The sequence below is a fragment of the Maniola jurtina genome, chromosome 9, assembly GCF_905333055.1.
Source record: "Maniola jurtina chromosome 9, ilManJurt1.1, whole genome shotgun sequence".
NCBI lineage: Eukaryota > Metazoa > Arthropoda > Insecta > Lepidoptera > Nymphalidae > Maniola > Maniola jurtina.
The window spans coordinates 4,813,128-4,826,112 of record NC_060037.1 but is presented as its reverse complement, the minus strand read 5'-3'; the positions used below and the strand labels follow the sequence as shown (position 1 = coordinate 4,826,112).

The 12,985-nt window shown below is 36.0% G+C and overlaps 2 protein-coding genes across 6 annotated transcripts; one reads left to right on the top strand and one right to left on the bottom strand.

Annotated features, from left to right (window-relative positions):
- The first annotated feature begins 2,364 nt into the window (after positions 1–2,364).
- LOC123868306 lies at positions 2,365–6,226 on the top strand. 2 transcript variants are annotated; one of them, XM_045910773.1, is made up of 5 exons: positions 2,365–2,489; positions 2,918–2,959; positions 3,625–4,085; positions 4,460–4,628; positions 5,201–6,226. In XM_045910773.1, the coding sequence occupies exons 1-5, from the start codon at positions 2,426–2,428 to the stop codon at positions 5,440–5,442; spliced, it is 978 nt and encodes a 325-aa protein (XP_045766729.1). In that variant the 5' UTR covers positions 2,365–2,425; the 3' UTR covers positions 5,443–6,226. The 2 variants fall into 2 exon arrangements, with proteins under 2 accessions (XP_045766729.1, XP_045766730.1); XM_045910774.1 differs by having other exon boundaries at positions 2,366–2,489; positions 5,204–6,226.
- Positions 6,227–6,940: 714 nt separating this feature from the next.
- Positions 6,941–12,557, bottom strand: LOC123868314 (methyltransferase-like protein 22). Of its 4 annotated transcripts, none has more exons than XM_045910786.1 (6): positions 12,378–12,549; positions 11,819–11,897; positions 11,052–11,162; positions 9,838–10,029; positions 9,521–9,688; positions 6,941–7,287 (listed from the first exon to the last, which is right to left on the bottom strand). In XM_045910786.1, exons 1-6 carry the CDS (start codon positions 12,393–12,395, stop codon positions 6,998–7,000), a joined length of 858 nt encoding a protein of 285 aa, XP_045766742.1. In that variant the 5' UTR covers positions 12,396–12,549; the 3' UTR covers positions 6,941–6,997. The 4 variants fall into 4 exon arrangements, with proteins under 4 accessions (XP_045766742.1, XP_045766743.1, XP_045766744.1 ...); XM_045910787.1 differs by lacking the exon at positions 12,378–12,549 and adding an exon at positions 11,977–12,130; XM_045910788.1 differs by lacking the exon at positions 12,378–12,549 and adding an exon at positions 11,999–12,123.
- Positions 12,558–12,985: the final 428 nt, after the last annotated feature.

The window sequence follows — 12,985 nt, the reverse complement described above, 5'->3', positions numbered from 1 at the left end:
TAGAAATAGGGCTCCCGTTGTGTTATTTAGAACAAAACGTAAATAACCATAGTTTCAAATTTAAAGGCAATAATCTTGTACAATAGTTTTAAGTACCACTCAGAAGGCTAGGATAAAAATAATAATTTGATTAGCTCTAATGTCTAGCAGAAACAAAAATTCAAAAATTGTTAAGGGTTGTAGCGAATTTGCCATGTTTATTTAGCAAATGATCACAATTATTGTAGGGGTTTTATTGTAATATTAATCCGGTGGATTCCCAGATCCTTGCTAATATGACTCGATTAAGAATACTGTATTAATTCAAGTTTAACGACGAACTACCACAGGAACTTACTCAGTTATGTGTTAATGCCTATAACATAGGATAGTAATCGTTAAATCTGAGTTAAAACAGTATTCTTAGTAGAGTAGTACCTACGCACAAGGATCTGGGGACCCACCACATTAATATAACGACAAAACCCCTACCTACATTTGTGATATTGTTGGATGATATAAGGGGGTGGACAGGGCTTAGTTACCCGAAGTTGAAAGAGGCGGCTTGCTTTTCGGATGATGATCGCCAAACTTCGTTTCGAAGAAGGCAGGCGATGATGATGATGATGATGATGACTACTCAGTTAAGCGCTAATTACTATAACCGGAACTGACGGCCTAGCGTGTTGTCCAAGGCACGAAGGAAACAAAAGGACCTCCAAAGTTGGTAGCCCGTGCGGTTACCGACTTGCCCCCCGATTGTGTAAAGCCGGCTCTACACTCGCACGTGAAGTCGCGCCGTTATTTCACGCCGTGAAGGTATGCCGCGATCCACGCGTGAACTGTGTCCCTCCACACTCGCAAAACTTCACAGTCTTATTCGTGACTATGTACGCAAGCCTTTGTCGCGGACCAAAAAACCGACACTGATCGGCGAAAGGCGTGAAGTGCGAACGCGAAGGCGTGAACAACATCTACACTCGTGATTCGCAGTTGTCGCGGGCTTTCGCGGCCGTTCGCGCCGCGAGTGTAGAGCCCACTTAAGAAAGATATTCATCGTTATCGTTAAAAAATTCTGGCCTTTGATTGGCTGTGAAAAAGGGTAAACAGTGAATGAACCAATCAAAGGGCAGAATTTCTTGATGATAACGATTACCATGAATACGTTTTTCTTACACATTCGGAGGGCTGGTCTGCAAGCGATATTCGCTGTCACGACTATGCTACACGTCCCTCCTCCCTCCTCGTGGCCTCTATTCGCTACACCCTAAAGTATACAAAAATGGCTAGTGACATGTAGCATTGTTAAAAAATACAAGTGTAAATTAAAAATTTATAACACCCCCGACAAGTGAAGGTTACAGTAACTAGAAAAGAGCTGATAACTTTCAAACGGCTGAACCGATTTTCTTGGATTATAGCTAAGAACAGTCTCGATCAAGCCACCTTTCAAACAAAAAAAACTATATTAAAATCGGTTCATTAGTTTAGGAGCTACGATGCCACAGACAGATACACAGATACACACGTCAAACTTATAACACCCCTCTTTTTGGGTCGGGGGTTAAAAATACCGAATTTCAATTCGCATAAAATTACAAAATACAAAGACTAATGTTTCTATTGCCTTAACCAAGTTTGTTCAATGTTAATATACCTACGCGGTTTATATGAATTGTGATTGTGAAATAGAAAGTCTCTTTTATAATAATAATGAATAGGTATTAGTTGTGTGTTTATGTTAATAACTTATATTATTTTCGAATTGCAATGAGTAATTGAATATTTTGTTATTTTTCTAATGTTTCAGTAATGTTCAGTAATTATTTTGTACTTATGAAATGAATATAATTATTATTTTCAGTATTCGCTTGTTTTTATTATATTGTCTTTTAGGAAATACCTCTAGAATAAAATAAAAAGTCATGGACAAAATTAATGAACAGATAGTATTACTTAGAATAAACATGATGATATTATAGTGCAAATAGAAGTTATAAAAGAAATTCTCCAATATTACGACTTATTTTGTTATAATATCTTAATTTAAAAAAAAATGCACGTAAAAAGAGTAAGTAACTACTTACTCACTTAATAAGTCTATAAGACTGTGTTATTAATATTTTGTAAACTGCGATCATGGATGATGCGATCTCTTGCGATATTCAAGATAACCCAACGGTCAAGTCTTGTTGTTCTTGATCAAATGGTCAAACTACTTACATTTATCGAAGCATTTATATCGCTTCAAACTATAGAATTTACCAAAGAGTAAAAAAACAACTACTTACCTAAACGATTTTTTAAGGCGCAAGTAAATCATTGCAAGTAAGTCCCTACCAAAAAGTTTAAATTCGCAGAATTATTAAAATTAGAATTGTCATGTCATAAAAAAAATGGAAAGCCATTTGACATTATGCTAACAAACTGAAATTCATCGTTAAATATGTCACATTCGAAGAATAAAATTACACTGGACGCGCAAACAACAGATATAAATGTGGACAAAGGTACATATTATATTAATTGATGATAGTTAATAAGTTGGTTTGTTCTACTAGTTCAATGGACTAGAAAAATAAGATTAGTTCTTGTGACTTGAATCTTGATGTACTTACCTACCCTACTATACTGTGATGTAAAGAGCAAAGAGTCACGTTCACGCAAACCCAATGCGCTCGGCTAACGAGTAGGTACCTACAGGACCAGCGATGGCCGGCCTGTCGACTTGTGGGTTTTCGTACAAAAAAACCGGCCAAGTGCGAGTCAGACTCGCGCACTAAGGGTTCTGTACTCGGGTATACCCTAAAAACGGTCCAAAATTCGTTCGGAGGAGCGAAGTAGGTAAGGTATAGCGGGCGGAAAGTCGGGGCTCATGTTATTATAGGTAAGTACACGCCTTATAAGGGTATTTCTAAGCTGTTATTTTATTTTGTAGGTGCGACAAATTGTAACAGGACCGAGAGCTGCACTTATGCTGGTAAGTAAATGGCTCAAATTACTTATAGATAAACCTTTATTTTTAACCCCCGACCCAAAAAGAGGGGTGTTATAAGTTTGACGTGTGTATCTGTCTGTGGCATCGTAGCTCCTAAACTAATGAACCGATTTTAATTTAGTTTTTTTGTTTGAAAGGTGGCTTGATCGAGAGTTCTCAGCTATAATCCAAGAAAATCGGTTCAGCCGTTCGAAAGTTATCAGCTCTTTTCTAGTTAACCTTCACTTGTCGGGGGTGTTATAATTTTTTAATTTACACTTGTTAGTCATGCTAAGTATTTTAAGGCACACCTACTTACATTGTGGCTATTAATGTGTGTGGCGGTGTATGTATCATCATCCGCATTCAGCCCATTCAGGCCTGGGCTTGCTCCAAAGGATCCTCCATCTGTCTCTAAGCTTAGCGCTCGTTTTCCAGCTCGTTATTCAAAGCCATTCTTGTCTCCATTCCTTTCCTTGTCAAGCAAAGTCTTGGCTCCATCCATAATCTAAGCACCGACATTTTGGCGGTATTTATCACACCTTGTTACTTCCTTGCTTTCTATCTCTGAGGGTAGGGCAAACAATACCCCATATCTACTAGTTCAATCAATTAAAAATTTGTGAGGTTGATAATCTTTATTTCCCTGGATTTACATTTGATTTCAGTAACAGTGTCAAATAAATCATCCGGGTCGGGCGAGGAAGCATCGAGCCTGTGCGTCGGCCAGAAATCATTCATCAGCATACATTCAACCGACCACCTCTGCCAAGTGACAGACATAGAGAACCCTGCAAACCTTGACGAATGTAACGTAGAAGTCTTAAGCCTCAACGAGGTATTTCCCTCAACATCAGAAGAAAGTTTTTCCAATGACGATGAATCTCCTGTACGGAGGAAGAGGCATTCTAAAAAAAGTCAAAAAGAGCCAGAACCCCCGAAGTCTATTTATGTACCAACCAACAGCAAGTCTTCAACTACACCCGGAAGGCAAAGGGACGGCATGGAAGCTCAAACGTCTGTACTCTCTGATTTGGATTTACCAAAAAATACGATGTGCGTAATAGGTAGTAATCCTGGGGAGCCGAAAAAGTCTTACCAAGATGCGCCTAAGAAAATGTCGAAAACGGTAGGTTTTCAGACTTTTACTAAGTACGTCGTAGGTATTCATCGTTACTGAGGGTCGTTACCTCTAATGTTGGGAGTGTTTTCTTGGGCTAATAATGCGGTGGGTTCTCAAATCCTTCCATATATCTACGGCAGGAATAACTTCGACTCCTAGGTTTACGATATCACTGGGATCGACAGCTCAGTGTGTCCTTTGAGGCATGGAGAAATTAGTAAGGCCAGGTTCGAACATCCAAAGTCAATCACCCATTCAGTTACCGACTTAGGTCAAAATTGCTTAACCAGTGCAATCAATTGATATGCGCTGTCGTATCTAGTTTAGTACCATCTCGCTTTCCTCAAAGAATTTGGACAGATGTCTTATACAATTTTCAGATGAAGAAATTCCTCCGCAACATTGACAAGCACAAGAACGATCAGAGTAAAAGCAGTGAGAAGGCAATCAGCAAACTGACGACAATGCGGGGTATACTGAAGGATGGCGGCTGCGGGCCTGAATGCACGGGAGATTCTTCCGCCCATGACACTGAGGATTTTAATACAGGTGAAAATCACACTTTACACTATCACACTATTATTATAAAGGCGAAAGTTTGTGTGTATGTGTGTGTGTTTGTTACTCCTTCACGCAAAAACTATCTACTTGACGGATTTGGCTGAAATTTGGAATGGAGATAGATAATATCCTGGATTAGCACATAGGCTACTTTTTATCCCGGATAATTAAAGAGTTCCCACGGGATTTCGAGAAAACTAAATCCACGCGGGCGAAGTCGCGGGCATCGGCTAGTAAATAATATCCTAGAGTCGCGTCGTTTTCGCGAGTACATAGTTGTTATAATCAGGCAGGACGCACTTGTTCACATGACACTGCCCCTTCGCCGACTTCTCTTATGAGAGAGGGAGACAAGAGTTTACGCGATAGAGAGGCGTTTATTAAATTTTAGGCCGCAGCGCTGTGCGACCTGAATTGCATTTTATTGTGTCGTAACAAGTGTCGCTATTTAAAAATCTTTACAGAGACATCCCTGTGTAACTGAAAGGTTAGGTACCTCTCGGCTCTCAGGTACGCTCGCACGCTCACATTTGTTAAAATTAATCCTTTATGGATTTCAGCAGAGGACCTAACATCCCTACCGCCTTATGCAATGGATTTTGGACCAAATTACGCAAAACCAAACCCGGACAAGAACGTCTCATTCAACTCGCAAGTGTTAATCATCCACTTTACGGGCGACCTTTGCGTGGGTCAAAGCATCGAAACCCTAAGCAAGGAGAAGGACCAGCAGGCAAGGAATTCCGAGCTAAGAAAAACTTTTCTAACCAAATACAATGAACTTTGGCCAACCGAAAAGTAATTTTAAGTCTAGATTATGCTGATCACATAGATACCGTACCTATTAGGATGCGTTTCCACGGAGACAAAACATTTCACCAACATTTGATAGCTCTAGTTTCGAAACAATAACGTCCGCGTCGGAGGAAAATATACATAAAAGTCCTTGATTTAAAGTCTAAAATTCTGTACCACCGATATTAAATTCATAAAGTTTTTCGCTTGATGCACTGTATAGGCATGTATGGACGCACTGAGCTTTAAAACAAGGTAGTTAAGTTCCATTTTACTTTTACATTGAAGTGTTTCGAAGCTCGAATTCTATCAACGTTGGGTAGATGTGAAATATTGTTACTTTCGGCGCGTTTTATGGTATGCGACCAGCCTAAAGGTCTTTATACATTACAGACTCAACGTCTACCGTAATCCGACTCGACTCACAAGAAATATGCTTTATATCGTGTTCCTTACTGTGAAATTTTTAATATTTACCTATTTGAAAGAACTAAGACGCGTAGTCCACATGTATGGCCGAGTATATGTAATGTGCAAAGACCTTTACTCCTCCATTGTAGCGATAAGGATGACCAAATAGTCCAAAAACGAGTGTCTACTGATTTAGGATTGCGTACCTATCTATTGCTAAGTTATTGGGAAATATTGTTAATTTTCATATTTAAATGCTTTTTTGTACGTTGGAATTTTATGTACCTATGTTACGTCGTTTTGTATGTTTACGAGTATTTATTGAGATAGAACAAGATCAGACAAAATTTTTTACAAATCGAATAAAATATTAACTTGCCTTTTTTGTTTTATTTCAAGCAACATTGAAACAGTTTTCCTTTTTTATACCTACACATAGGAAAATTGACAAAACTATATCAATAGGGATCAAATAGCTTCATCCTTGGCGGGATTACAAGTTACCCGTGTTCATTGTCTAGATGCAAGCTATAAGAGTGTCTGTCCACTGAAGCGGAGATGTGTACAGGGGACCCAGTAACACGTTACATGATAAAAATTCAACGTTATCTAATTAGTCTGCTGTAATAATATAAGCCTCATTGGCATTGAACACTTCGCTCCGCTCTGCTTCAATGGACAGGTGCCCTTACTGTGTTATATTAATTTGATCCAGATCGAATCAGTCAATAACACGACAATGCAAATGCAGTAAACTGCTTTCAAGATGTTTTTATGTATAAGCCCGACCAGAAATATAAAATCTTGCTCTGGGGGCGCCACTAGTATGTTGTCTGTGGCCACTAAGTAGAAAGTCTTGTACTTATAAATTAGTTCCACGAGTTTTCCGCAATATGGCGAGGTAGTCATAGAGTAAAGTAAACTATATTATTTTACTGGTCAGGCTTTAAATACTTCGTTAGTGCAAACACACTAACTAGATTAGTGTGGATATTTTAATTTTAACCCCTTAGAAATTGGAATGCAAGGCTGTCTCAATTGTCACTAAACCCCAGTCCCCAACAGAAGAGCAATAAAATAAAACTACGGATGTGCTAAATACATTATATTACTTCAAACTTATACTTTAAACATTAGGTACTAATTCTCTATCAGCTTTCCTTAGATGATATTTTCCATAGAACTAAATCTTTGACTCGATCATAAGTAAAGTATTTGGGGAAGTCCGTAGGCATTTGTTCTACGACCCAATTGGAATGTACCTTGACTTTGTCCAGCAAAAGAAGGAATGTTTCATAACAAGGTGCCACTGAGTCCATATGCTCTATGGTGAAAACGTATCTCTTTTCCAAGACTATGTAAATAGTTTTCGGTGGGTTCGTGTTGAGGATCTTCTGTATAGTTGATATGAACGCTGCGGTTACGTCATCGTCGTATATTACTGAAAATTTTAGAAATCATAAGTAAAAAAAACCGGCCAAGTGCGAGTCAGACTCGCGCACTGAGGGTTCCGTACTCGGGTATTTTTCGGCTCATGCACACACAAGGATCCCGTTGGCAACCTTCGGGTACGGAACCCCAAAGAACCTGTTTCGCGGCCATTTTATACATGGACGGAAATAGCGTAAACCTTACTTACTTTCGAGAAAAGATCTAGTTTACTTTTAAGTTGCGCCTAAAGAAGGTATATAATTTATAAAACTGAAATTCATCCAGAATTGTTATTTATAAAATAATTATAATATATAAATATTATATTATATTTCATAGCTAACTTGTTGTTTTACTCTTTATGTTTTTTTTATTTATTCGTATTAATTTAATCTGTCTTTTACATTCTGTAGCTCGCCAAACTGGCGGGCCAGTTTGTTGGCGAGGTGGCGCTCTTAATTTTATGTAGTTACATAATTTAAAGAGCTTGTAAGTAAATCATTTATTTATTGATTTATAAAGCACCATACACAACGAATTTTCAGTAAGATGTGTTTACAAAATTAAAATACTTACCTTTTTAACTCAAAAGTTATTAATTTGTTAGTCAGATTATAGCCGATTTCAAAAACTTGCTGATTTTAAGATAAAAGTTTAGGTACTTATATAAAACCTTAGAAATTTGTTAGTAGAGCGAGCCATTTGCAATAATTATTAATAGCAGAGAATGATATAACATAGAAGCTTTCCTTACGCTCCAATATGGCGTAATGAAATATATTGTACACTAGCCGATGCCCGCGACTTCGCCCGCGTGGATTTAGGTTTTCGAAATCCCGTGGGAACTCTTTGATTTTCCGGGATAAAAAGTAGCCTATGTGCTAATCCAGGATATTATCTATCTCCATTCCAAATTTCAGCCCAATCCGTCCAGTAGTTTTTGCGTGAAGGAGTAACAAACATACATACACACACACACACACACACACACACACACACACACACACACACACACACACACACACACACACACACACACACACACACACACACACACACACACAAACTTTCGCCTTTATAATATTAGTGTGATGTACAGACTACCGCACGCGTTTTCATAATCACTTAGAGTCAGCCAATCATGGCAGCGGCCACTATCACATGAAACAGTACGAACCAACCAATCACGAGTCTGTTGCGCTTCACACTAATTTAATTGGTGGATGTTTAACAGACATGAGTTTATGGCCTCTATTTTCAAAATATGCGAAAAGGATCCAGAGACTTTAGATACGATTTAATTTATTTTAGTTTTTAATTTAAATTTTTGTTTAGTTTTAATTTAGATTTAAGTTTATCTTGTAGAATTGTTAGCTTAAATTAATATACTTAAGTAAAGAGATAAATAAAGCATTAATAATTGAAACATACAGATGGTTAGATCCACACAGTTGTTTTTGATATTCAACTTTAAAGTTTAGTGACAAGTTGTTAGAGACGTGTTTCTATGTTTTATCATTCACTTCAAATGAACTCAGGAATTAAGGGCATATTTCAGCAAAAACAAAAGACGACCACATGATATCTGTCTTACAATATCTGTGAATCCAATGTCTCGTGGTTCTGGGCTTCGGTCCTCGACGAAGTTTCATCCATTTTCTAACACAGAGAGTTTTACCGTTAAAGGTCTCAACCCACTACCTAGGACCGTACCATTGTCACTCATAATGTACCATAACAAAATAGCGTCACTTAAGTGCTAACATCATATATGTAATTTTTTGGCAGTTCTAAAATATCGTTCGCTAGAGAACCGAGAGATGAGTCATCTCAGCTAGTCAGAAACAAGAAAACATCTAATAGAAACTGTTAAAGGAAAAGAAAATAACTGCAGTAACATCCATCGAACAACCCAAACCTCTGGAAAGTGGAAGCCAAGTTTTATCTCTTGCTCTCCTGTAAAGTTGCTAATTTTGACTAAAGTGGTGTTAGAACTAAGTAACAATCTGTCGGCATAGTTAAATTATAAGCACATAAAATTACTGCTACCAACAGTTATATTATACCGTTAGCTTCGAGCCATAGAGGTGTATTCACTAACCTATCACTACTTTAAAAGATTAAAAATCTACATATTATAAAGATTTTATGTAAACTGGTACAGGTTTACGGTACGGTCCTATTCAGTGGGTGGATACTTTTACATTAAAATACTTCCACTGGAGTAAACATTAAAATCTTACCATCTGCAGCTATAATAATATCAGACCGTTTTATTTCATTCAACAAAGTTGGACTCCACTCAGTGTTAGTAAAGTTAAGTGGCATAACTTTGAATTGGGACTTTATCAGTTTCGAGTTATATTTCGCGTTTAATTTTATTAGTTCCAATATACCACCTAAATCTATATCTGTAAAAAATGTAATTATAAATCGGTGATACTTTAATATATTTATAATAATTACATAGAGTAGGCAAAGCTGTATCGCCTATATGGAGGTTTGAAGTTTCGATTTATACATGAGAAAAATGAGGAAAAGGCATAATATGTAATATTACCTGTACAAACGACTTTCTTAGCGTACATAGCAGCTACAAAACTGGTCAATCCAGTGCCTGCCCCGAGTTCCAGTATATTTTTCCCATTCAAGGTACCAGTTTGCCCCAGGTGTATCAATAAATCTCCTAATAGTAAGGCACCTCTCCATACTTGCAAGCCAACTAACGAAATGTTAGTTTTTGAACTGTGTTCTGAAAATATCACAACACACTAATATTATAAAGGAGAAAGTTTATATGTGTGTATGTGTGTGTGTGTGTGTATGTTTGTTACTCCTTCACGCAAAAACTACTGGACGGATTTGGCTGAAATTTGGAATGGAGATAGATAATATCCTGGATTAGCACATAGGCTACTTTTTATCCCGGGAAATCAAAGAGTTCCCACGGGATTTCGAAAAACCTAAATCCACGCGGGCGAAGTCGCGGGCATCGGCTAGTATAAATATATAAGCACTTGTAAAAGTTTAAATGAATAAAAAAAAATTTGAATTTGAATATATTTCTTTCAATGACTAGCTGCTAGCCCTTGGTGCTATATTATACCGGCTAGCCACGGTGCGTGATATTGTAAACGGACGCGAAACAGCTCGCACTGACGCACAGTGGGTGCGTGGTTGTCCATGGTCGTCCGCAAGTCACGCACCGTGGGAATTAGGCATTATAGCGGTAAACTTTATAAGTAACACAGCATTAATTAATTCCTGAAGACTTAAAAATCTTAAAATGTTATAATGCCACCACATACTTTATAAATGTTATAATACCAATATATTGATTGATATGATCTGGGAGATCTGAGGGCCTATTGCCATATAATGATATATCCAGTGTGACCAATCGCAATCACCTGTGATTGGACAACACTCTCTTTTAGCCAATTATTATTATTATTTTTTACAAAGAATATTAGCCATGTTAAATGACTAATATTCCCCTTTCCTCTCCAACTAAGTGTCAGGCTTGTACTAGGAGTAGGTACGACAATAGTGCAACGGGCGGGGTTTGAACCGTTGACTTTTCGGTTTTCATTGAGGCTCAACCGGTAAAGGAGTATTTTTGAGCCAATAGCTCAAAAATATTGTTGCGCAAATCACTAGTCATATTATAAATGTAAAAGTGTATTTGTTGGTTTGTCAGAGCAAGGGATTGACATTGTATAACTGAATTAGTCACAAGTATCTTTTTTTTTTAATATTCTTTGTAATTCATACCTATCTTTATAACTTCTTTTTGTGGCCTCTCTACATCTAGATCATTGTCTTCATCAAATTGAGCTGTATTTTTTCCTTTTGGCAATAAAAATGGAAACTCTGATATCACATCTGAAATTGTCAATTTTGAAATAAATTCAAGCAAAACATTCAAGATGTGGCCAAACAATGTGGAAATGTAGGTATTTAGTTTTACTACTTAATTACTAAGGATCACTAGTATGCATAATCTACTCATTTTCTTTTACCTGACATAAAAGGTACCAACCATTATAGTTTCTTCCAGTCTGTCTGTCTCTGTGTCATAGTCATTTGAAAAACAAACTTTAAGAGCTTTAAAGTTAAAATTTAGTATTAAATTGATTATGAGTGATATCATGTTAATAAGTACATATTTTAAAATCATTATGACATAATATGAAAAACATTTGATGTTAAATCAATTTTTTTTGAAGTGAAAACTTCTTAAATAGGTAAGTATTTTAAAATCATTATGAGATTACTCAGGAGGCAGTTTTTGAGAAAAAACTATTGTTTAACATATGATGACCTGATCGCAAAGTTTTTATAGTTCGGAACTGTAGAAAAAAATAGACCTTATCTTTCTGGCACACACTTGACCTGTTATTTTTTTCTTCTTTTTCACATTCTAACATCACAATAGGTACTATTTTACTTTTCCCTTGCAATAAAGTAATTTTATTCTATTCTTTTATTTACTTGGTACAGAATAATTTCTAAAGTAATAAAATTAAGTGCATACTTACTTCCATCTTTGCTGGCCTTCCTGCCAGTACTATAATCATATTCTCCATATATTTCTGATGTGACAGTATATTCAGGCATCTGAAGAAACACCATAACATAGAATTATTTTTTTTTTTACAAAAAGTCTTAAAGAGAAATAACTAAAATATTTTATTACATTAGAAATATGAGAAATAAACCTCGAAATCTAATAATATTACAATTTGCCAGTATAATGTATGAAGAATAGAACAGAACTGAACTTGGAAAGTGTTAATGTTAAAAATTGGAGAGCATCCAAATTATAAAATTCTAAAATAAAATCTTTGGTCTATGGGTGTGAAGGTCAGGAACTGAAATTCGCCGATTCTTGTGATACTGCTATTAATTTGTTATGTGCCTATTAATAAATAATTTATGATAGGTTTTATAATATGATAGTAGTATTTGTACTAATATAAGTTATGCTTGGCTATGCTATACCTATATTTGTCGTCTGTTCTTGTACCTAGTTTATATGAAACACCATACAAAGTTTAACATAAAAACTATGTACATAATAAAACAAGAAACAATTACCTGATTAAAACTATTCATTGCCTTTTAGAAACATGAGTAAGTGGAGCCTCGATCAATACCTACATTTTTTAGATAGTAAAACTTTTATTCATCCTAAATCCATAACGTACGTAAAATATTAGGTATTTAATTAGTTTTCGTTTACTGATATAATAGGTACAATAACTATTTATATTTTAAAAATATACATTTATACATACATAGCAAAACAAATAACAACATTTCAAAATTAAAATGACTTTGACAAATGCTTTTGACATTGAATTAATAACTATGGAAATTCAAATAGTGATTGCAATATAGGTACGTGAGTACAACCCTTACAACCACAGTACCTATAGCAAACATAGCAAATTCATGCATTCCTTAGGAATCGACTCGATTAATTTAAAAAGTTTGAAATAATAACTGTTTTATTAGATTATCAATATAGATCGTAGTTAGGTAGCTAAATGAAAGTGTTTTCAGTAGAAAACTTTATCTTATCTCTTTATCTTATCTTGAACTTTTGACGCGTCCGCGTCGTTGTTATAATTTTACATACAAAGTCTGAAAGTATTTAAACTCAAAGAATTAAAAACTGTCATTTGTTTCAATAATGAATCACT

Coding starts and splice junctions, on each gene's coding strand:
- LOC123868306 (XM_045910773.1), top strand. CDS start 2,426: ATGTCACATTCGAAGAATAAAATTACACTGGACGCGCAAACAACAGAT. Junction 2,960..3,624: donor CGAGAGCTGCACTTATGCTG/GTAAGTAAATGG, acceptor ATTTGATTTCAG/TAACAGTGTCAAATAAATCA. Junction 4,086..4,459: donor CTAAGAAAATGTCGAAAACG/GTAGGTTTTCAG, acceptor TACAATTTTCAG/ATGAAGAAATTCCTCCGCAA.
- LOC123868314 (XM_045910786.1), bottom strand. Junction 10,030..11,051: donor AAAAGAAGTTATAAAGATAG/GTATGAATTACA, acceptor TGATATTTTCAG/AACACAGTTCAAAAACTAAC. Junction 7,288..9,520: donor TATTATTATAGCTGCAGATG/GTAAGATTTTAA, acceptor TAAAATTTTCAG/TAATATACGACGATGACGTA.